Source organism: Nestor notabilis, unplaced genomic scaffold (genome assembly GCF_000696875.1).
Source record: "Nestor notabilis isolate BGI_N333 unplaced genomic scaffold, ASM69687v1 scaffold4715, whole genome shotgun sequence".
Classification (NCBI taxonomy): Eukaryota; Metazoa; Chordata; class Aves; order Psittaciformes; family Psittacidae; genus Nestor; species Nestor notabilis.
In genome coordinates this window covers 2,583-27,309 of record NW_009928668.1, presented here as the reverse complement: position 1 = coordinate 27,309, position 24,727 = coordinate 2,583, and the positions used below count along the sequence as shown (strand labels likewise).

The window sequence follows — 24,727 nt, the reverse complement described above, 5'->3', positions numbered from 1 at the left end:
AAAGATTAATTTCTTCAACAATATTTCTTTATTTCCCTGTGTGTAAAAGAAAACAAAAGCTGCAGAATCAACAGATTTGCAGATCACCTCAAAACAGAGCATCTGTTGATTCTGCAGCTTTTGTTTTCTTTTACACACAGGAAAATGTGTGTGACATGCAGAAGCAGTTGATTTATCCACATGAATGTATTTGAACAACATGTATGCTTGGAAAGACTTGAGCTATATCAGGTCAATGCTTTAGCCTCTTACAACTTGCATGTGAAGCTTTAACAGGTAAAAAACTCAGGCTAGGTGAAAGTGATGTGCTTGTAGAACATGAATTCAAATCTCATTAAAGACAGATAAGATGCTTTTCAAAAACAAACGGCTTTCTCTCTTCCTAGCACCAATGAGAGTATTTTATGCTTTAGCTATGAAAGACTTGGAAAAAAAAATAAATTACTAATTTCTTACCTTACCTTCTGCAACGCTCCAGCCAAAACAGGAGCAGCAGGCCTCTCTTTTAATTGATGTTAGTCTTGTCTTTTCCTAGTGTCTTAAGTGAGAAGGAGATTGAACCAAGGGAACTTTCTGGTGAATTTCAATTTCTGGCCCGTTCAGTTTGTTAGACCTTCTAACATGCAGATTTCTCAAAGGCATTTGATTAGGTATGTTTTTTAAGATTGTAACAGACTGCTTGAATTAGGTTTTGCTCTTTAACTTTTTAGTGTCCTTGCTCTCAACTGTTGCAAAAAGACAGCACTGAAAACGTTCAGCTGAAAACATTTTGAGAAGATCAAAGGAATTACTGAGTTTTATTTTGTATTGGAAAAAGTAATGATTCTGTGTGTTTAGCTTTGGTTGGTTTTGTTTGCTTGTTTAATACAGATAGAGAACAATTCCAGGAAGCTTGCTATGAGGAGGAAGAGTCTTAAATTCAAATCTTGAGCCTGAAATGTCAGAAACTTCTGAACTAGTCATTTATACTTTGCACGTAGAGTAATTCCTATGCCGAAAATTTTACAATTTACGGGTGAAACTTAGTTTGAAAGGAATGGACTCACTTGAATACAGGGGGTTTTTTTTTTGTATGAATGTACTTGCTAGTACCTGAATGTCAGCTGATGGTCGAGCATGCGTATAAGGTTATTGGGCATTTTAGTACTTAAAGATCAGAGAGAAGGAAAGAAAATTCATGAGGTGTTTTAATCTGTCTCTTCCTGAATCCTCCTTTTAGTCATATAATATTTTTTGTGGGATAGAAGAAAACTACCTGATGAAACAAGGAAGGAAGACAGCATTCTCCAGACACCACAGCCCATGGATCTCTTAGAAACTCAAAATTTGTGTTTAGACTTTGAAAAGCTAGAAACAAAAACAAAAACAGTTTTGTGTTGGAAGTGTTGAGGCAAAGCATCTGTTGTGATGTAGAACCAGGAACATGTTAGTGTACATAAGATAGTCTTTCACTTTTATGAATGTGTTGTGGGCAGGGTAGATAAGGAACATAGAAATGGCATCTTCCATCTTAGTTAACTGCAGGGGAGGGGAAGATGAAGTAGGAGGTGAGACCTTAACCTCTCCTTGTATTGCCAGAGTGCACCTTGGGTCACCAAAGAGGAGACGAGAGAGGTGAATTTCATTCTGGAGTGTTAGTAGGACACACACAAAGCACAAACAAATCAATTTGGATATTATGTGAACCCAGACTTGAAAGAAAATTTTTGGACCCAAGCTTTGAAGTACAGTGATTCCTGAAGTGGAGTGGAAGTATAAGCCAGTTGAGAAGACTGTAGTGAGCATGCTTTTTGCGTTACAGGAAAATATACTCATCTTTGTTAGTGAGTTACACAAATGGGTTAAAGGGAGTACAGGCAGGAGAGAAATGTAGACTGAGCTCCATGGTGATACGTGCAGTGGGTTTGGTTTGTTTTTAGTGAAGTCATTCCCTTTTCTTCACACTTTCCTCTTCTGAATTTCTGAAGTCTGAGTACATTGTTTTTTCCAAACTGGAAAATAAGAGACACTTGATTTATGTAAATACCAGAGAGTCAGAGGTTTTTAACAGTGAACTGGTAAATACCGTGCTGTAAAAATATTTTCTTAATTACAGACAGTACCCTCTTAACTTAAATTCCAAAGCATCACTGGTTTGAGTGCTTGGGTTTGTATGGCTGAATTGAATAGAAGAGGTGCTAAGTGTTATGCAACAGAGATAAAACCATGTCCTTAGGCAGGGGTTACAGGCTTATGATTTTTCTCTCCTCAGACCACATCTCCTCATTTAAGTGTTACATGAAGTCGTGCTTGGTCTTTGAGGAGAGGAGAAACATAATATTCAAGAGAGAAAAGTCCAGAGATTTTGCACTTTCAGGACATTTTTGAAATTTAAAATAGAGAAATTACCTTCTGAAAATATCCTGTCACAAGTTAACATGCAGAAGAACTTAATGTTTACAAATGTTCGCTGTCTTTACAGTTCTGTCAGCATTCATAAATCTGCTGTTTCAGACTGCATAGGAATAGTGTAGGATTTGGGGACTCTTCATTTACTATTAACAAAGGTAAAACATGACATCAGATGTAACTGCTGCCTGTCTGTGGTTGTAGAGCTTCACAGTGAATTTTTTATAACTTTCCTGTATGCATTTCACAGAAACATGGTTTAAAGACCTTTAAACTCTGCCTGTTGGGTATTTGCCATTATGTTATCTGGTAAAGGCTGCAGTAATGTTTGTAAGTACACACGTAGTGAATGTGGAGCAATGGGGTATTCCAACACAACAAAATGCTTTTCTAGTAATAAAAATACTAAATAATAAGTAAAAAATACTACAAATCTTCTCAAACACTGAGGAGAAAAATTAATAATGGCAAAAATGAGCTCAGTGCTTAAGGTGTTAACTTGTTTTAAGGTCTCGTTCAACACTTGGACATGCAAGATCACACTGGGGACAAAACTCTGGTTCTCATACTACACGACCTCAAGAACAGCGGAACCGCAGTAGGATCTCCACAGTCATACAGCCACTGAGACAGAATGCAGCAGAAGTAGTGGACCTTACAGTGGATGAAGATGGTAAGTTGCACTGATCGGAGAAATCTCTTCCTTTTACAGAAGCAGGATGATCAGTGTAAGGGGAGAGAAGTTAATTGCATCGGTTACAACACACCATTCTATGAAAATGTCTTAATTCTAAACAAACCAGGCCTGTCAGAAAATTCTCTTGTGGCTTTACTTTTAAAATTAAAAGTTTATCCATTCCCAGTGGGTCTACTAGATGTATTTTTTCTTCCAAAACTGACCTGAGTGTGTGTGGTGTGTGTCTGAAGGCTGAAATTACAGAAAAGGTTGGAACGACTTCTTTTATAATATGCACTTCAATACAACACTGTAGAAGTAAAATCTATTGCTCCCTGTGCTTTGGAATAGTTACTGTTCTTGCAGGCTTTGGAGTGAAAATTATTTTAAAAAAGGAACAAGAAGAAACCAAAACCAAAAAATCCCCAGCAAAGCAAAAACCAAACAAGCCAGAAGACAAACCAATAACCCCAAACTAGTAAAGTTTGTTAGGTTTCTGAAGCTGCAACCTTTATTTGTTTCCTAACATTAAAATCTGCTGGCATTTAATAAATCTGTTTCAGCTGAAAGTCGTAAGAGCAACTTCCATGTATTGTCAGAAGTTGAGTAGGAAGAACTAAAGCTCTTGTACTTTTTTTGCAGTTCTATTTTTTGTTATTGGTGGTGGTTTGGGGGATTTCTTGGGTTCATGTCACTTTTAATTTTTAACAGAAGTTTTGTCCTGTTGTGCTTCCATCCCTGAGTATATTGCAGGCTAGTATCTTGCAATATCTTATTCTTCAAGTTGTCTTGATTTTTGGGGTGGGTTGGAGAGTTGGAAGAGTTTGTAATTGGTTTTGTTTTCTGATGGTTTTTAAGGAAGAGGATGGGTTGATTTACAGACTCGTTTCTTTATAGATTTAATGTGAAGTATCATAACTCTATCAATGAAGGGAAATTATAGAACGATTTGGGTTGGCAAGGACCTTAGGATTATCTAGTTCCAACCCCCCTGCCATAGGCAGGGACAGCTCACGCTAAACCATGTTGCCCAAAGCTCTGTCCAGCCTGCCCAGAACACTGCCAAGGACGGAGCATTCACAACTTCCTTGGGCAACCTCCCTCACAGTAAAGAACTTTTCCCTTATATCTAACTTGAACTTCCCCTGTTTAAGTCTGAACCCATCACTCCTTGTCCTATCGCTACAGTCCCTGATGGAGAGTCCTTCTCCAGCATCCTTGTAGGCCCCCTTCAGATACTGAAAGCTGCTCTGAGATCTCCATGCAGCTTCTCTTCTCCAGGCTGAACAGCCCCAACTTTCTCAGCCTCTCTGCATACAGGAGGTGCTCCAGCCCCTGATCATCCTCACGGCCTCCTTTGGACTTGCTCCAGCAGCTCCATGTCCTTCTTATGTTGAGGACACCAGGACTGAACACAGTACTGCAAATGGGATCTCACAAGAGCAGAATAGAGGCCACCTATTGCTTTAATTTTATTCTTTAAACACTTCAAATTATTGAATTTAGTCTTAAATTCAGGAACCAAATTACTTTTAAAAAGGCTATTGCTGAATGAACTTTTACTTTTGTAATGTGTATATTTAAGACGGGACGGAACTGTCTGTGTTGCTGATGGTTAGTCCACACAGCAACAGGCTAGCAGGGTGATTGAGGCTGTTAGAATTGAGAACTGTCTGACTGCAGGATTGCTTTCAGAACATATTAGCATCCAGTCTTGAGCCACTGTGTGATCACATGGCAATGTTAGGCTATAGTTGTCCCTACACATGCTGGGTTTTTTTCTGCATTTGAACATTAATACATTTCTCCCAAAATGTTTTCCTGTAAATAAAATGCGGTATATTTGAATGCCACATTAAAACCCATAGGATTTTAAATGTAGGTAACAGGTCATGGTTTTTTTAATGTAATGAGTTTAAAGACTTGCAAGAAGAGAGATATGTTTATTCCTTTGAGTTGCTGACTATACCTACTAGATGCAGAGAGAAATCTTGAAAACTAATCATATTTTGTTTTGAGACTTTGTTTAAAAGAAGTATTTGAAGTGTCTTGATGTCTTCTTTTTTTTTTTTTTTCCTCCTGATATCCATACAGACATCTTTACTGACAAAGCAGACCTGAGCTGTTTCTGATGAGATTCCCTTTTATGGTATCTCATATTCCTAATCATGTCATTGCCTTGTTCACTAATCAGAGATAAACTTCAGACTTGCAGTCAAAGGCACACTTTTTAAAGACTAGATCTGAATTTTGCCACCAAGTATCCTTTTAAATGTTAACCTGTTTACAGTTGTGTAGTAGAGAACAAGATTTATGAAGTGTTTGGTCTATTTCCCTGTATATAAAATATATTCTCAACTATTACCTTTACAATATACAAAATGAACACGTATGTACTTTTAACAGAAGTTTCAAATACTGATGTAATGAATCAACTTTTAATTGAGACCAGAAACCAAGTGTATCTTGCTTCTAGCCTTTGATACTCTGCATCTGGAATGACTGAAGTTTGTAAAGTGGCACTGCTAGTTTAGATGGTATTATGCTGCTCTTGGTTAGTTATCTAAAAGTCTTTCTGCACTTTGTAGGCATTAAAAAAATGGTAATAATCAGAGAGTAGTTTGCCTGTGGATTTATAAAAGATTTCAGCAAATGTGTTAATCATAAAGTACCAAAGTAATTTAATTTCCTTTCCAGTAATACTTTATTCAGTAAATAAAACTTAATATGACAGATTTGGTTGGGAATTGATTTTCTGTTTATCCTTCAAATTTGAGTTTGTTTAAAAAAAAAAAACAAACCAAAAAGAACATTTTTTCCACACACAGGTGAAACAGAATTAACTTTTGTATTTTGTACCTGCCAGGTTTTTTTGTTCCAGCTTCCTTAGCATCTGGCAAGACCAGAATTGAGAATTTCTTGTAAAGTAATAAAAAACCAGCAGCAATAATAAAACAAAACAAACAAACTCGAACCAAACAAATCCCAAAACCACACCCAAACCAACCAACTGAAAACCAAAAGAAAATCAATCAAACCAAACCAGCTGCTTTTAAAGCTTAAAGAACATGAAAGCTTTTTTTACTTTGCTAGAGCCGACAGTTGTGCCAACCACACCAGCTAGAGTGGAGCCGCAGGTCACGAGTTCTTCTACCAGTAACAGTTCTAGTAGGTCTACCTCAGAGCAGACCTCTGATTCATCTCAGCAGACCTCTGATTCATCTCCAGACGTCTCCAACATCCAGCCCTCTGCAACACCAGAGACGACTGCTAGTCTTCCCAGTGGTGGCACTGCTGGTAGTTCACCTGGAGGTACAGAATATGAGAACTTTCTAAACTGTTGTGTTGCCTCCTGGTACAAAGGAGGTAAAGGAAGTTAATAGTCATTCTCTTTAATTGAGATTAAATGGCATGTGAACTATTTTAACTACTGAACATAACAGTAATAAGTTAAGAGGACAGGAATCTGATTTCTCCCCAAAGATGAAGGAAGTTGTGCTGGAGCCTTCTGCTTTTGCCAGTAGGAATTATTTGGTTATACCCAATGAACCACATCCTTGCTTTCTGAGGAGTTAGAATATAATTCACAGGGAATTAAGTCTTCCATTACAGTGTGTTATAGGGGTGTTTTGTAATGTGTATTGTAATGAAGTAAAGGATATATGTGTATTCCTTGAACCTCCCTGTATATTACCTCACTGGAAGCACATTTATATAGACTTGTATAGGTATTGACCTGTATATACATAGCATTCACACATATATGAAACATGGGTGCTCTGCCCCTATCTGCAAGTCAGGTGAGGTACAGAAAATCTGAGCTGACCACAGCTGCACAAGAATTTGAGGTCCCTGCACACTAACCACAGGGCAATCTTTCCTCTTTTCCCTGCTGATAACATGGCTTAAATAAGTGGAATAAGGCAAGTGTCAGTTCACGTCCACTAGTGGTTCCCGTGAGTACATCCACCTGAACCATTTGGTTTTGGTTCATTTGGCAGGCACTGGCTTAAACTTCTTCTTTGTATCCAGTTTGTTTTGGTTTAGTCTAGATCTGTTTTTCAGTCAATTATTTAATCATTAAGTACAATACTTATTTCTATTTAAGACACAGTTTTACAGTGATTAGCTTTACTCATTTCTTTCATTTTGATATCAAACTTTCTTTATCTTCAAGATGATATTAGAAGAACTGCATCTAATACAACACTGGAAACTGGCCCTCCAGCCATGCCAAGGTTACCATCGTGCTGCCCTCAGCATTCTCCTTGTGGAGGACCTTCACAGACTCATCATGCATTGGGGCACCCACATACAAGCTGCTTTCAGCAGCATGGCCACCACTTTCAACATCACCATCACCACCACCACAACCCTCATCCAGCTGTTCCACTATCTCCTTCATTCAGTGACTCCAGCTGCCCTGTTGAAAGGCCACCTCCAGTGCCTGCACCTTGTGGAGCGAGCAGCAGTTCTGGCACCAGTTACCATGACCAGGCATGTTTAATTCTTGTGACTCTCCCTTTGCGATTTCAAGTTGTTACATTTATGAGAGAATGGAATAGGATGTTTGTTCTGTAGCAGGCATATAGAAGGGAACTAAAAGAAAATTTGAGCTATAATATATGGACACACAAAACCTGAAATTTTACAGTCGTAATCCAACAAGTAATCACTGGCAGATGACATCCTTTTGATGACTGTAAGATGATAGCGGCTGTTGAAGCAAACTAAACATAAATACCTTGAAATATACTCTGCTGATCATAGCAGTTTTGCAATGGAAATGATTCAGGTGCTTTAAGAGAAGAATAAAATCAAGTCTAATGTTCTGTTTATAAAAGGTGTAGAAGAGGTGCTCTTCTAAAAACATTGGGTTTTAAGACTTAAGTAACTAAAACCACAGCTCTAAACCAAGACAGTTATTATTAAGAACAATACTGTGCAAACTTAATTTGTAACATGCAGAACTATCAATCTGGTTTCTGTTTTAAGTGTAATACATTAGCACAACTGAAAACGCTGGAGACTGGGGGTTTTGCTTCCAAATACTTTAATGTATGTAGCTGCCATGTACTCACTGATTTGTCCATCATGGGGCTTTGGGGTTTGTTTTTTCTGCACAGTGTGGTGTAACGAATTTGGTCTCTCTCACCAGATTCAAGAACTTAGGAGTAAGAAATGTTACCTATAGTTAAAGAATGTTCCAGAGTTGAGCCTTAAAACTTAAAAATTTGGATCCCAGTTGCTTTTGATTGTTTTGGGTTTTTTTTTTAATCACATTATGTTTGAGGGTTACTGTTTTCAATGTCTAAAGAATTGCTTGAAAAAGGATGGTTTGTTTACACAGCAGGCATTGCCAGTAGATTTAAGCAGCAGCGCTATAAGAAGTCATGGAAGCGGTGCTTTTCATGGAACATCTGCTTTTGACCCCTGCTGTCCTGGTTCTTCATCTCGAACTGCAATTTATGGGCACCAGGCTAGTGCTGGTCCGAGCCAATCAATAACAATAGATGGATATGGATCAAGTATGGTTGCACAGCCACAGCCTCAACCTCCTCCTCAGGCATCGCTCTCTTCCTGTAGGCATTACATGCATTCTCCTTGTAAGTACTGATAAGTATTGGGTATGTTGTGGGGGGATCCAGGCAAACATGCAAACAGCTTCCTGACAGCCTGGGAAAACTCTTACTGTCTGCATGTTTTGATCTTGGAACTCGCCTAGCAAAACTTATATTAAGAAATGTATTCAAACAGTTCAGCTAGTGTAGAGGATTTGAATGGTATCAAGGGGAAGGTAAAGTATTTTCTTCTGAGTGACCGTAATAACATTCAGACTTCAACAACTGTGTTTACTATGAAAATATTTTTCATCTCCTTTGTATTTTAGCAATGCCTCTTTATTTCCTTTTCCTTGGTCCCTACCCCAGCCCATCCCCCCAGTGAATTCTGCTTGAGCAAGCTCAGAAAGTCAACTAATTTGTTTGTGATTTCTTTGTTTGGATTTTATGTCTCTGCAGAACAGTGGGCAGGGTGGGTATTGAAAATAAACCAAAAACTTGAAGTAATATTTTTCTCCATGTATACCTTTTCCAGCATGCATCACACAGGGGGGTTGTTGTTTGTTTGGGGTTTTTATAATTATTATTATTATTTTCTTTTTACCGACACTGGCAAGTAGAATACTTTTGCCTGCAGAAAGTGAGGGTTTCTTGTAGGGTATATTGCTGTCAATACCTTATTTTAAAATTGCATAAGCACATATTCCCATGTTGCCAGTGTTTACACTGGTGTGATAATACTGAAGCATTTGTGTAAAGATAGTTTTTTAAAGTAAATTTCAGTTATAGCCTGCAACTGACCAGATTAAAACCACCTGATGTTTTCACTGCAGATGCTTCTTTGACCAGACCTCTTCACCATCAAGCTTCTGCATGTCCTCACTCTCATGGAAATCCTCCACCACAGCCACAACCTCCACCTCAAGTAGATTATGTTATCCCTCATCCAGTGCATCCTTTCCATCCTTCAATCTCCTCTCATGCATCTTCTCATCCTGTTCCACCTCCACCACCAACTCATCCTTTAGCCAGTGCAGCTGCTCCAATACCACAGCATCTCCCTGCAACACACCAGCCTATATCCCATCACATCCCTGCAACAGCACCTCCAGCACAGAGGCTACATCCTCATGAAGTGATCCAGAGGATGGAGGTCCAGAGAAGAAGAATGATGCAACACCCAACGTATGTCACAAATGTACTCAGAGCAATATCTAAACATATAATTTGTTTCCCTCAGGTTTGTAAAATGTTGCATGTGAATCTCAAACAGTTAATTGCATGGTTAGGAGCTATTAGTATGAAACCGTGGTAAGAGGTGCCTTTACATACCACCAGTCATGTGAGCATTAAGACTGAAGCTGTTCCCTTACAACTCTGAATAATGTCTCCAGGTAAGGCTTGAATGAGCATAGAAGAGAAGGGAAGCTTATGTTTCCCTTGCCCATTCCTCATCCTCCAGATAACAGGCAGGAATTCCTTTTCAAGCTGAACACCCTGGAAAGTACGTCACGAGTTCCTTTCAGATGTGAATGCTCCTTGACATTATGTTTTGCCTTGTTTATTCTGCTAAGTTTCTTTTTATGTAACTAATTTACATAAACATTTTGAACATTTTAAAACAAAATGAACAATTTATCATAAGAGACTGTTTACCAGGTTTAATTCAGATTGACCATAGATACTTACCTAGCTTTATGTCGTGGTTTAAGCCTCTGTGCCTTTAGAAGAAAGACTAAATAGTATGTGTATGAGAATGTGACCAATGTTGAGATGTAGCTTTGGTGTTACTGCTTAAGAGATGCCACTGTTGCTAAACTAGATTCATGACACTAGTACGAACAGAAATCAGTCCTCAACTCACTGTCATGTCTCATGTGTGGGTACAACAGCTCTAACTTCCTTATGGTCTTGGTATCAGCCATGAAATGTGCAAAAGGCAGCGTGTGAAGGTGCACTGCATTTGTAGAACACAGAGGTTCTCTGTTTATTTTAAATCTTATCACCCTCTTTAGACTAAGATTGTCTGATAGGCAGCCTAGGAGTCTTACATTCATAGAAATAATTTCACATTTCTTTCTTTTAGACTCATTTTAGGAAAAATTGCTCTACGTGACATAAAATTTTTATGGAACTATGGAAGTTGTTCTGTGGGGTTTTTTATTAAAATGTTCTTCCAGATTTTTCTGTATTGTTATCTAGACAGAGGATAAACTGAAGGAAGGTGAGACTAGGAGTAGGTTCTGCTGATCGGTCTATTCCTATGTTGGTCTGTATCATTGGAGAAAACTAGTGCTACTTCTAACATAGTTTATACAAGCTTGGCAGATTTCTCTGGAGAAGTGTCAGTTTACAGTGATTAGAACAGTGTGCTGTTAAGTAACATTTATTTCTCTAGACAGGTAAATTTACAAAATGTCTGTTGTACTCTGTCAGGTAGTTCAAGGTGTTACTTAATCCAAACACATTGTGCTGCTTCTGGCACAATCCAGGTCTCTATATTGACATAAAAACCAAACAACCAACCTACCCAACAAAAAAAAAAATAACCCTGAAAACTTTCTGCATTGAAAGCAATGGAGTGAAAAATACCAATTCATTTCTTTCTGGAACTGGCAAAAGTAACAGAAGTCAGCCAGCAGGTTCTTTGAAGATTTTTTTTTTTCCCCTCAAATCTTTAGTTTTGTACCAGCTGGCATGGAAAAACCTGTGCGCTCTTATTACTCGAGCAATGAGGCACATGTGTCCTCTGATTAGTTTTCCTCTCATTACTTTTGCTGGCATGGTTTTATTGAAAGTTAGCTGCAGCATAGGTGTGAATGACTCTGAATCTCAACATGACTATCATGTGGCCTTTGCTTTCCTACCTGCAGTTTGAAGTTAGGACTACAAACTTTGTCAGTCCTTCTGTAGTGAAGTCTGCCAAGGGCAGATCACAGTAGCTGTGTCTTTGAATATGAGATCTGTACTATAATTAGTTTCTAACTTATATCTAAAGTTGAAATTGAAATACTGTTTGGGAAGTCTTGTTTTGGGTTTGGGTTTTGTTTTGGTTTTGGGGTTTGTTTTAATTTTAAATGCATTCCAGTAATTCAGTCAGTAATGTTTTGATTATGGATGTTGCTTACTTAATATTAACAAGTACGTGAAATTTACTTGCTGTTTCATGTTGTTCAGACGTGCTCATGAGCGGCCTCCTCCACATCCTCACAGAATGCATCCCAATTATGGTCATGGGCATCACATTCATGTGCCTCAGACAATGTCTTCCCATCCTCGACAAGCTCCGGAGAGATCTGCCTGGTTAGTAATCAACTACTGTTTTAGTTCTTGGGGACTTGGGTCAGCAGACCATAATATGCTGATCACAGTGCTGATAATGCTGGCTGTGATTTTAGAAAGTGCTGCATGCACCTGGGATTTAAAATGTGATGAGGCTGTTAATGGCTTTGAAATACTGTTTTGAGTACTCAATATCCTAAATTTATTTTTAGAGGGGTTCATCCATTGCCTTTAAAATGGAATTAAGTGTTGCTGACTCTAGTTATTTCAAGTACTGATTTTCAAACAGGCAAGTAAAGCGTTGCTGAACACTATTAGCACATTTATGTTCTTTGTAAAATAGAGTTTTGGTTTTGAGTTACAAACTATTCTCTCTCCTCTTTGAACTTATTCAAATTGCATCAGGCCCGCTCATGAAGGTTACATTTAAGTTCCACAATATGGATATTACGGTCAAATATATCTTTGTTTTTAATAAGGGAAGAGGTGCATGTGTGACAGCTGCTGTTCCCACAGCGAGAGCTACAGAGCAGACTTCATGCTGATTATATTTCTGGGCATGATAAATGTGGAGTTGTCTCTACAGATTTATCATACTAAATCTTCACAGTTGATTAAAAAGCAACTTCTAGTTACGTTAGGATGGTTCTTTAGCAATGTTTAAACAAGTTTTTAAAAAATCCTTCTGGAAAACTGTTGTGGTAGCTGTGCTGTATTGTATGCTTTCTAGAGCAGTGGAATGGTATGTAGGAGTCAGGATCTACCTTTACTGTAATGCCACTTTCGTTCATGTGACAGGGAACTGGGAATTGAAGCTGGTGTGACTGCAGCTACTTACCCTCCAGGGCCCTTGCATCCTCACTTGGCCCACTACCATGCACCTCCTCGGCTTCATCACTTGCAGATAGGGGCTCTTCCTCTAATGGTAAGGCGATAGCATATGAAAAATGATGATCATTGCTCATTGTAATTATTTTGTTTGTCAGGAAAATTACTTTAAGGTTTCCTACATTTAATTGGGCATGTATACATCGCTGTAAAAGTTCAACTGAGGAAGAAAATACTCCAGTGTTTGTGTGGTGCTCCCAGACAGGGCGCTAGAACAGGCTCATTGTCAAATAAGAGGAAACAGTATAGGACACTAACATTTCTAACTTCAGCTCTTGTAAAATGAAACATATTAAGTTAAATTGTCACTTGCATTGCAATGCATTGACCCTCTGCATCTGATTTTTAAAGTTGAGGTTCTTCTTTAAAGAATTTTGGATTGTTAAAGGTACCAACTTCCCACCCAGTGCATGAGGATTAGCACTGATGCTTTGTTACAGTGTATATACAGTATACAGCACAGCTGAAGTTCCATTTAGAGTTGTTTGTTTTCAAATAATACTTGGTGTTCATCAACCTAATTCTGTGTGATAAAGTATATAATTTTAAGCAGCAGGAAGTGTGAGGGTAAACTAGTCCCATGTTACACATAACTTATTTTAATCTACAGTAGAAAACTAAGGAAAATCAGCATAACTGACTTTTACGGAGTATTATGTTTCAAAGAATGTTTGTACATTACTTAAGAATATTCTTAATTTTGTTTAATGAAAAGTCAAAGACCCAAAGTTAGTTTAATGGAGTATATTCAGTGTTTCTGTGTGGCTAAGCCATATTTTTTAACTTTCTTAAAACTAGATAATTACTAAAAATTGTGGACTCATCTGTAAATGAATGCTAAAATTGTAATTAAAAAATCAACCTGCATATCTTGCCCATCCAGAATCCCTCTGTTAGTATCCAGAATTGACATCTAGGGATGGAACTGTAAATTTACAGCCAATACTGTAACAGCTGTTGCTTCATAGTCTGTTCTTACATTGCTTGTTCTTTGCTACTTAGAATCCTGAAGTACTTCCATGATACATCAGGGTTTGGTAATTCACTGATTCACAGCTTGCATACTTAAGCACACACTTTCTAGTGTAGAATTTGGTGTATTAATGTAGCCAACAAGTTTCTTACTGCATAACCTTACCTCCTGTGCATCATCTATTCAAATTAAGATTTTTCTGCATTCCCTTTCAGTTAGGTGTCTGTTTTTAAGTAGATGAAAAAAAGGCTTGCCTCTCTACCGTTATTTCATGTGTGGTACTGTAACAGATAATATCAGTTGCTTTAGATTCTCAAAGAGAAAGGGCCTTCCTTAATAGTTCAAGGACCAGCAATTGCATTAGGAAGCAGCAAGCAACATATGCCTGTTTTACCTCATTTTGTATCAGGGCTGATGAGGCAATTATGGGATTTATTTCCACTATTGCTTTGAAGTTTCCAGAAACTTCGTTGTTCAGCTGATCCTTATATTACAGTGTGATGAGAAACTTGGAAATATATTTCAACTTTCATAGGGGTATTCCTACAACTAAAATGTTACACAACCAAGTAGATGGGACCCCACTGTTTATCTTCTTAGCAGTAGAATGGAAGAAAGCTGTGATAATCTTCAGAAGCATTTCCCGAGTATGTGATTGAAATACTGAAATACTTTAGGGAGTTTTGCCCTTCTGCTCAGGAACTGGTGTTACTAATTGATAAGTGCCAGACAAAATAGGGGTTTTCACACTACAGAAACTTGTTTGTGTAGGGATATCTAGTCCTTGTAACAGTAATTCATGAATCTGTGGATGAAATGTTACTGAAGTTGTTTGCACTTTGAGGTTTTGTACACACCGTACTGACAGCGTGTTTCACAGTGTAGATAGAGTGCGGTGAGCAGCACTTCCTCACATGTTTGGGATCTGTTTTGAACTTTGCTGTGATCAGACTGAGTGGTACAACTTTGAAGTTGTGTTCTGAGTCTGACTAATTTGAAGTGTGTTCTGATACACAAACTAGAAGAACCCAGAAGCAGGTTAGAGCACTGCTAGATTTTATATATACAGTGAGTTCAAAGCATTACAAATGCCTTTTGATGATTCTACCCCTTCTGTGGCAATAATGAAAGCCAAAGGTTTCTTCGTTTGCATGTATGTGAGAATATATCAGATCTGTCAACAAAATTTACTCTGAATATAGAGCAGTTTATGAAGTTTTTCATCTAACAAACTTAACTGGATATTAAGCAAAGGTGCCATTTTAGTTTTTATTAAAGAGCAGTAGATCAATTGCAGCTGTCACCTGGGTTTTTTTAATTGTAGCTTCAGGAACAAGTGCAGGGGAGGAGAGGCTAAACTGTGATTAGAGTCCCTCTGCTAAATGGTTAACGTTAAGAGGAGTGCTTTCTTCTTTCAATACATACAGAGGGTACTAAATAGCAATTTACAAGGCTCTTTAGTAGTAGATGTGGATATCATCAAATGTTGATGTTCTCCATTCTTTATGTGGAGTGAGGTGTCTTCTAAAGTTAACTCATGCAGTAGCTCAGCTAAAAAAATTGTCAAATCCACTTTCTGAAATGGCACGCTGCCCAATAGGCAGTGTGCATTTTTGTCTGTTCTCAAGTACTAAACCCCATTCAAACTACTGCCAGACCATAAAGGGCATAATGGGCAATTTGAGCTTTAATGACACTAGTACTCTGATGTATCAAATTTCAGATTTTAACTGGATGCAGATAACCTGATCTTCATGTAATCAGTGCCGGAATGTAGACTGCCATTTTAATCCTTGGGGAGACAAAATGCTGAAGAAAAGCTGGGGGAGATAATTAGTGTTCATTAGCTTCGGCAGTCCACATGGAGGGTGGGGAAGGCAAAATTTTCTTATTAGCTTGGTTGAAGAAACTTTCTCCTGTTTAAATGTTGCTTCAGGAGGAGTCCAAGATGAAAAGCGATTAAAAAGAGGTTCCTTCATATCTGTGACAAGGATTAGGGTGCTTCCCTCCTTGATATAACACAGTTTCTTTAAAGGTGACCCTGACTCAGTGTAGTCTTTGTTCCCGTTGTTAGGGCTTTAATGCTCTGTAAGTGCTGTGGAAAGATCTCTGTCAGAGTGATTTTTATGATAGATTCCGTTCTGGACAAATAGCCATCCTGCAAACTTTCACATTTTCAGGAAGAATCAAGTGGAGATCAGTGCATGGCATAACTAATGAAACATCACACGAGAAAGGCACAGGAGACAGGAGTTTTGTCTGTTCCTCTGTTTTCTGCTGCGAGTGCTTGTTGTTAGATGCCCCTTCCATATCTGTTTACTCTGAATGACCTTGTCTGCTCTTTTGGCACTGCAGATGAAACGCTTTTTGTCTCTGAGTGCCGAGCACCAGTTATCACATCTGGGTGGACAGGATGGAAATTTCCATAATTTAATAAGCTGAGATAGATGTTAAAAAGAGCATGACTTTTTCATAATGGGCTCTATACTAGCTGTAATTCTGACTTACGGCTGGAACAGATATCCAAGCAGAATTCCTTTTCTTCTGTTGCTTCAGGGAAGAGGCATCCTAGATCGTAGTGAAATCTGGAAGGGAAAAGGTCCAAAAAGAAATGGCCAGAAGGTGTTCCTAATTTGGCCTGAGGAGGCCTTGAAATGGCCCCCTGCTCTGTACTGCTAGCTCTCTGGTGTCTTGTTTCCCAGATGTTACCTATTTACCTGAATGACCAGAATGCTGTTCAGCTGTAAAAGAATTACTTTTTATAACTGCAAAGTTGAAAATATTTCTAACATTTTTCAGGCTTCATAAAATAGGAGTGTATTAGAAAAATGGAGAATTAATGTTTACTGTAACGTTTCAGAAGTTTGCAGACGTTAATTTAGAAATTGTAATTTATTCCAGCTTTGAAACAGGAACTTACTCTGAATATGAGTTTGTTACTAGGACACTTAAAAAATCAGTGCTTTATATTTAAAATCTGCACTGTTAAAAGAAAGGGTTATTTTTATGAATTGGATTCCTTCCTTTTTGTCATTTAATGGATGGGGGTTGAAGGTTAAAACTAGAACGTCTTATTTCTCCCCCATTCCATCTTCTCCTCTTCTAAGAGGAAAAATAAAATCTCTTCAGCTGTAAACTGATAACTAAATTTTAAAGGGAATATAAAACTTAGTGTACTTTTATGCTTGTTTCAGTAAATGACCAACTGCAACTGGGCTGGGATTTTGACTGGGGTTTTTTTTGTGGGGGTTTGGGGTTTTCTTAATAATTAAAATCTTAAATAATGAAGGCTATCTACATGTGTCTCAAATTGTTTCAGTGACCTGTTAATCAAAGAAGTTCCTGGGATATGCAGTTCCAACCTCCTGATTCCAGCTTTTCCTGCCTTTTAAAGTAGTCTTGTTGATTGTGAACTTCTGAGGGGGGGAACTATCTGGACTTTACAGTTTGCTAGCTATAGTGTAATAAATCTCTACAGAGTTGATACAAGCCTTGAGAAGACGCCTTAATTCATTTGTGAACCTAGACTGCAGCTTGCCTGGCAGAAGGAGATCTATGGCTCATAAAAGAAAAGACAGTACCTGAACCTCTCTTAGGTGTTATACATTCAGCCTTCATATGCAGCCCCCCTTTTTCTTCTGTCGCACAGCCTTACTGTTCTGTTCCTTTAGCTGTTGAATGACTCCGAGTGGTTGAGGCCATCTTTGCACTTAGTTGTAAAAACTGGGAGGGATTTGGAGGTACAGGCCAGTAGGTTCCAGTACATTATGTGCTGCTCAGAGTAATGTCACTCAGTGCAGTCATGCAGGTATCGCAGCTGTAAGAGATGCAGCTGTTCCCTACAGAAATAGCTGATGAACTTCCTGTAAAGTATCTGTGGTACCTATAGGGGTTCAAGCTGACCTTTAGGTTTGAAAAAGCTTTCATTAACTGTACCAAATTTTAACTGCATTTTTCAAGTAAGAAAATGGACTTCTGTAATACAGCTGCTAGTATTTTCCTTAGTATAAACATGAACTACTGGTTTGCTTGGGTGTGTGTTTTGGGGTTATTTTGTGGGGTTTGGTTTTTGGTTTTTTTTGGTAGAATATAGGCTGTTAAAGAGCACTCATTTTATGTTCCACTCAGACACTGATACAGTTAGGTTTTAGCTATAAAGCACACATTACTTGTTCTTTGCACGGTGTCTCTATGAAAGCTGCAATTTTTCCTTGTTTGAATTTGGCTTATTAAGATATTAATTGATCAGAGTTACTTCTTTCTGAGTATTGATGTGAAGCTAGGCACTTAACTGGGTAAGCTGTTAGTATTTGTATGAAGATCATACTTAATCTGAAACACTGCGTAAAAGGTTGAGATGGAGAAGTAGTACCATACAATGGAAGAATGTCTTCACTGACTGTGGCAACTGAAAGGCAAAAAGATCCTGGAAAGGTGGAAGATAGAAAAGAAGAAAATCTTTCCTGCAGGTTAGCTGTTTCCAAGCAATTTCAGAATGTTAGTGTTGTAAATGATTCAGACTTAGCCTTGAATTTTTTAGTTGCTGCAAATATTTGTGATAGTGGGAAGTGCAAAACCAGAAAGAGATACTTGTTCTACAGGAAACAAACAGTTCTTGGCAAACTTGTACTGGAATTTGCAGATCTAGAGTATATTGCTTTAAAGTATAAGTTATAATTTGACTATCCAAAAGAATATATACAAGCACTTGGTGCCGACTGGCATTACCTGTAACTCTTTAGTTTCTTCATTAGCTGTAAGTTGGGGTTTTTTTCTTTTTTCTTAAATTCAATATGAAAACTTGCTGAAAACACACTTCCGTTGGTGTGTGAAGCTGTTTCAAGAGAGCTGAAATCTTCTCTTTGCATTTGAAGCTTGATGGTAACTGTCAAAAGGATTTTAGACTGTTCCTAGTTGGCCCTTATTGATCTTGCCCATCTTTTCTCCAGCTTGTAGTTTTAAGTGTAATTAGTTATAATCTTGCTGTTAGTTGGCTGCTTATTCTGCAGGTGTTAAGAGCACTCTTCTTTTCTTATAAAGGGCTTTTCAAAATACAGTGTTTTACTTGGCCAGAAATGTAAGCTCCTTTGTAAAAGAAACTCCACATAATACATGTTCAGATGATTTTGCAGAGGTGTTACACTGTTCCCCATCACAATAATTTGAAGGCCCATTTATTAGCATAAAAAGGTATTGTCCCACCTAGTACTTCTGTTGTCAAAGTTCAGTAGTTCATTATGGTATGCACTCTGAGAACTTCTTGGTTGGTTTTCAAGTGTTAAAATTTAGTAGGCTTTTTAAATAGTCTCTAGTAGCAGAAATTGTTCCAAATAGGAGACCTGTCCAGGTGCATGTCATTGTAGTTGGTAAGCTCCAACCTATGAGGCAACTGGAACTATAATTACTGCATTACAGCAATACACCTGTGACTGCATGGCTCCAGTAATGATGCAGTTTCCATGCTATGACACATACTGTTTTCCAACAGATTTTAAAATCCTGGTGAATCAAAAAAACAATCAGTGAAAATCACTCCTGAGGCAGGGGTTACGTTTTGTCAGGAGTTTCCTTTCCTCTGGGGCAGAGGCATTCAATTCACAGTGTAGTCACAGGCAGTGGAAACTCCCAAATGATGCCAGACAGGTCTATGCATAGTAAAAACCTGGGACAAGAAGTATGTTCATAGTGTGGATGAGTGATCTGATTCTTTAAATGCACAATTAAACGGAGAATGGATCATAAATCACCAATTATCTGAGACTGATTTCTTACAATGTGTTTTTTACATACTGTATTTTTAATGCATTCTCCTTTGTACAGCCACAGTTTATCCTGTCAAACAGTAAGACCTGTGACACCAACAGATTGTTACTTACATGAAATGTTTAGGTGAATATACATATGTTGTGATATAAAATTCTATATTTGCAATCATACTGAATTCATGTGTTAGTATATAATCTCTGTAAATACATTCTGCATATTGCATAACAACAGTAGAGCTTTACATTGATGCATTGTTGGAGTTTGCTATGGTCATCCTGTCTTGCTTGTTTCCCATCTCCAACTCTTAATTAGTACCAGACCAACAGATGCTTAAGCTGCTTACGAGAGAGGCACACCCTGTATTGGGATTCTACAAACATTCTGAAAGTTAAATCTTCAGTCTCTATTACTCTGGTTTGTAAAAATCGAATACTTATGTATGCGGTTTATATTGGCCCTACATGCTCATCATTTAACAAGCACCGTGTTGTAAACTGCTTTAATCAGATTATGGTTTTCTTTTCTGGAAAAAGTTATTTAGGGCAGAGAAATCTTTTTCTATCCATGTCAGCTTTTTGTTACCAGACTGCATTTGACCTTACTGGTGTGTTATGTAACTCGCATAGTCTAGGTTTATGCTTTCTCACAACTCATTTCAGTTTTACACCTTTATGTCAAGCTTAGAAGTGTCAGCTGGAAGTAAGAAAAGTCACACATGAATACCTGACTCAGTAATATCTGGGATGTCTGACTTGTTGACAGCCTTATGAGATTAATTTTGAGCTGTCATATACAGCAGCAGAGACATTCCCAGCTGATAGCACAAAAATGAAGACAGTGCTAAAGTGCTTGACGTTATTTCCAGATGAACTGCTGCGTACACTCCTATCACGCACTCTAAATGATGAAGCAAACAATCTGCTGCTCATTTTGGGGGGTTTGGTTTTTTTATTCTTCACCTGTTCATTAAAATGTTTCTGACAAAAAGTGAATACCCTTATTCACTCATCTTCCCCGGGTGAAAGTGGAACATGGAAGCCCTGCTGTGGAGGTGGTCCTTTGTTATAAACTACCTTTCTGCATGATTCCTGTATGGAAAGTGCTGGTGCTTGAAGTGCCTGTAGTATCACTGGATACTGGTAATTTGTTCACTGCTTGTCTCCCCTAACATGCAAGGAAGTTAGTGGATGTCTGTATATGGAGTGTACATAGAGTTGCCTGTGAATTTAGATGTGAGTTTTGAGTGTTACTTTTTTGATCTGTCTCTAAATTTCAAGTGTGTCTGCAGATGTTCAGTTGTTTGCAGTAAGATAAGGATATTGGCTCTTCTTCTAGACTAAGTATTAGCCTTGCTGCTTCTCTGATACCAAAAACTTGTATTTGAGACTATACAGCAAGTCATTTTTGTATCTTCATGCATAGCTTTTAAGTGTCTTGTTTACAAAAACAGGTAGATATTTATGGTGGTTTATACAAAGTAGGTTGAGATTTTGAGACTTTGGATGTGAGACCAAGCAATACGTAATGCAGGTGTGGAGAGACTGTAACAGAGGATTTTGTCTCACTTCTGTTCAACTTCTAGTTACGTTCAGAGACCTAAGAGTGGTAGTGTGCTATACTGTGGGTCGGAATTGTATGCTCAAGCTGAGGAGTATAAATAACAAGTGATTCAATAAAAGCAAAAGGATCTTAAATTTTACAAAGCGAACAGTAAAATACTGAAACTGTTCTGAATAGGTTTAACTTAACGTCTGCTGTTTGAATAGGTACCAGACATGGCGGGCTACCCTCACATCCGTTACATTTCATCGGGATTGGATGGAACATCATTCAGAGGCCCTTTCAGGGGCAATTTTGAGGTTTGTAATAGAATAAAACTAGATATATGTCAAAATGTGTCATGATGAAATACGGGGAGGGTGTGTGGTAGAGCTAGTTCTATATATAGCTATAAAAGAATCATAAAAGAAAATACCCTTTATTTATAGGATGACCTCACTGTTGTGAACTGGGATAAAAGGTAATCAATACAAGGTACTCTGGACAGTGTAGGCTTAGATGGTTATTAACTGATACTACATCTTGCTCTGCCCACCACCCAGTTAGTAGGATGTTGTATGCACATGATACACAGGTAGAAGTTGGTGATGTTTCCAAATAACTGTGCCAGGATCCTCCTAGTGAGGGTGAAACTTGGCAACTTTAACAGTGCTGTCCTGTTTGTTATGTAGCGCAGGAATTGAATCTGAGGGAAGAAGGGGCAGGGGGGAGAGAAAAGAAAGGGTATCAGATGCAGAGAGTTAATGACCTAGTCCACTGAAAACATCTTCAGTGACATCTCATGGTTCTGATAAACTTCATTGCTGGAGAAAAATAAATCATTGTATTTCAAATTAAGCAACAGTTTTTCTTCTAAGCCTTAATGACTGTTAGAAAGCAAATATTTACGTAGTGCATTTTAATTGCATTTTCCTCGTTAGATACACATGTATGTGTGAACATATTGTTAACCATTCCTAGCTGACAAACAATTTCTGATTTATTTTTTTTAGTAGTAAAATAGTGTTTCGGTACAACTTAAAATACCAGGCAGCGTTGTGTGGGTTTTTCTGCAGAAACCCATCCCTTTTCCCTCCTGACATACTCATTTGCTTTGCCTGCATTTCAATAAGTTGGGTATTGAGAGTTTGTCATTCTGCAAATGGGTTAGAATAATATTTACTCAAGGTAGTTGAAATAGCAGTTCTTACGCTGTTTATGCCTTAATGATTTTTTTAGGAGCTGATTCATTTGGAGGAACGATTAGGCAATGTTAATCGTGGAGCAACACAGGGAACTATAGAAAGATGCACATATCCACATAAATACAAAAAGGTGAGGATTTCTCAAATTGTGGCCCATCTGTATTACTTCTTTCAAAGTCTAATAATGTTTATGGTTAGGTTAAATCTGCAGAAAGGGCAGCTTCAAGGAGTGCATGTTTTCTGTATCTCGCAGTTTCAAGGACTGTAAGCAAAGCTTACGTGGCGAAGCTTACAATGCCACCTCTTCCACAAAGATAATTTTAAATTGGGTCCCTAGATAAAGAGCTACTATAATGTGATAAACAAAAGTGGTTTAATAAGGCTTAACTTCTCTGGCAGTTACGAGTAGCCCTGTGACCAGTGAAATTATTGTAATAGTTATATCGTCCATAGACTTAAGTGATAACTTATTAAATAAAATGAGACTTTATTTTTGCAATGAATTGCTCATGATGTTTATCTGCTTGGTATGTATCATTTTAGCCTTTACTGTGATTACAGTAGGAAGACTGGGACGTTAGGAAGTTTTTTGAATCTGGAACAGAATTTGGGCAACACTAAGTTGTTTCTCAGTTGCAGTTTATGATACCGTAATGCAGAGTCCCATCCACATAATGAAATTAATATGTTTATACATAGACAACAAGTAAAAGGATTGGTTGCAACAATATGAAATTAATATATTCACAATCAGTCCAGTAGATTTTTGTAATTAACAATAGTTAAATAAATCTGATTTGTTCTGTGATTTTGCTCCAAGTGCTTGTTCTTGATTAATTTTGGCTCAAATACATTTGAATAAATATTATGAAAAGTTTTCAAAAAAGTATGTGTTGAATATGTACTAAAAACAGATTTTATTCAGTTTGTCAATATTGTCATCTCTACTAATAAGGTAACAACTGATTGGTTCTCACAGAGGAAACTGCACTGCAAACAAGATGGGGAGGAAGGAACAGAAGAAGACACTGAGGAAAAGTGTACCATCTGTTTGTCTATATTGGAGGAAGGTGAAGATGTCAGGTAAATTGTACCACTGAATATAATATCACAGAACATAATATTCTGGGTTTGAGACCATATTTGAGTGTGGTACACTACTCTGCAATACTCCCTGCAATTGAAAACACGCACTGTTCAGTTTGTATTGTCTTTGGGTGGAATGTCGGTTATGTTTACAGTCTTCCATAAGTTGACTGCCTGTCTCATAACATGATCCCAAGCTCAGAACCCTCAATGAATCAGGCTGTCAGTTTATCTGGAGTAAACCTACTTAAGGCAGATTTAAATTGGTATAATAGAGCAGAAGCTAGCTGATGCTTGACTTCATTGCCCATATGTGTTTCTTCTTGGTACTAGAGAAAACCAGTTTCAACTGGAAAGGCCAGTGAAACTTGGGGAAGAACATGCATGTGCTAAAAACCCCTGACACCTCAACAGCAAAGCCCACACTATGGATTTTTTGCAGTAGGTATGTTGATGTGGAAATGCTTTATTAACACTAATGTTTTTCTGTTCTGATGACAGGCGCCTGCCATGTATGCACCTTTTCCACCAAGTATGTGTGGATCAGTGGTTGATTACTAACAAGAAGTGCCCCATTTGCAGAGTGGACATTGAGGCTCAACTGCCTAGTGAAAGTTGACGCCGCTTTCCAGAACTCTTGTCCTCCCTCTTCCTCCCTTATCCTTCCTGGTACTGCAGTCAACCAAAGAGAAGACAGTTGAGTTTCAGTGTATTTATAAAACTTTTTTTAGGTTTTACATTTTTTCTTTTCATTACTGTATTTTTTGCATGGTTCCTTGTATTGCATTTGTTTGCACATATTATGGGCTTTGTGACCCCAAACTTGCAGGCAAGATTAGCTGCTTTAGGAAGTAGAATTGTGTGGTCTTTTTTTTTTTTTTTTTTTTTTTTTTTTTTTGGTTTGTTTTACGTAGTATCAAGCTTTGAAAGTATAATTTCACTCATTACTAACCTTGGATTCCTTAATTTAATCGGTCATATATTTTAGTTTAAATGTATAAAGATCATCTAGAAAATGATAATATTATGTATTGAGACATTCCTTAATTAGGAAAAAATGGCTGCTGTATATTTACAATATCAGTTCTGAGTCAAATAACATCCTTAATACTGGGAACAGAATATGAACTATATTCAGTTTGACTGATACATATAGCATACTCATCACCAGAGTTTTTGTCTGATCAGATTTTTGTGTTAGTTTTTGAAATTTCAGCACAATGCAGATATATTTGAATGTCAATATTAAACATTTAGACTGCTGTTCAGATTGTATTTATCATTTTCTTCTTGTGTCTAGAAATTTGAATCCCTAACTTAAATATTTGCTGCTGTGAAACAGCTCTAGTGAACACTAAATGTT

General features: G+C 37.8%; 1 protein-coding gene across 4 annotated transcripts in view; it reads left to right on the top strand.

Annotated features, from left to right (window-relative positions):
- Positions 1 to 24,053, top strand: part of RNF111 (ring finger protein 111) — a 33,231-nt gene extending 9,178 nt beyond the window's left edge. The window contains exons 3-15 of one of the 4 annotated variants that reach the window (XM_010014606.1): positions 2,898 to 3,061; positions 6,158 to 6,376; positions 7,242 to 7,561; positions 8,415 to 8,670; positions 9,459 to 9,814; positions 10,806 to 10,818; positions 11,062 to 11,071; positions 11,803 to 11,928; positions 12,706 to 12,832; positions 21,301 to 21,393; positions 22,313 to 22,408; positions 23,258 to 23,361; positions 23,866 to 23,983. In XM_010014606.1, coding sequence (XP_010012908.1) covers positions 2,898 to 3,061; positions 6,158 to 6,376; positions 7,242 to 7,561; positions 8,415 to 8,670; positions 9,459 to 9,814; positions 10,806 to 10,818; positions 11,062 to 11,071; positions 11,803 to 11,928; positions 12,706 to 12,832; positions 21,301 to 21,393; positions 22,313 to 22,408; positions 23,258 to 23,361; positions 23,866 to 23,983 — 2,002 coding nt within the window. Of the gene's footprint in view, positions 1 to 2,897; positions 3,062 to 6,157; positions 6,377 to 7,241; positions 7,562 to 8,414; positions 8,671 to 9,458; positions 9,815 to 10,805; positions 10,819 to 11,061; positions 11,072 to 11,802; positions 11,929 to 12,705; positions 12,833 to 21,300; positions 21,394 to 22,312; positions 22,409 to 23,233; positions 23,362 to 23,865 lie in introns of all 4 variants that reach the window. The other 3 variants (XM_010014607.1, XM_010014609.1, XM_010014608.1) reach the window with 3 other exon arrangements.
- The last annotated feature ends 674 nt before the right edge of the window (positions 24,054 to 24,727 follow it).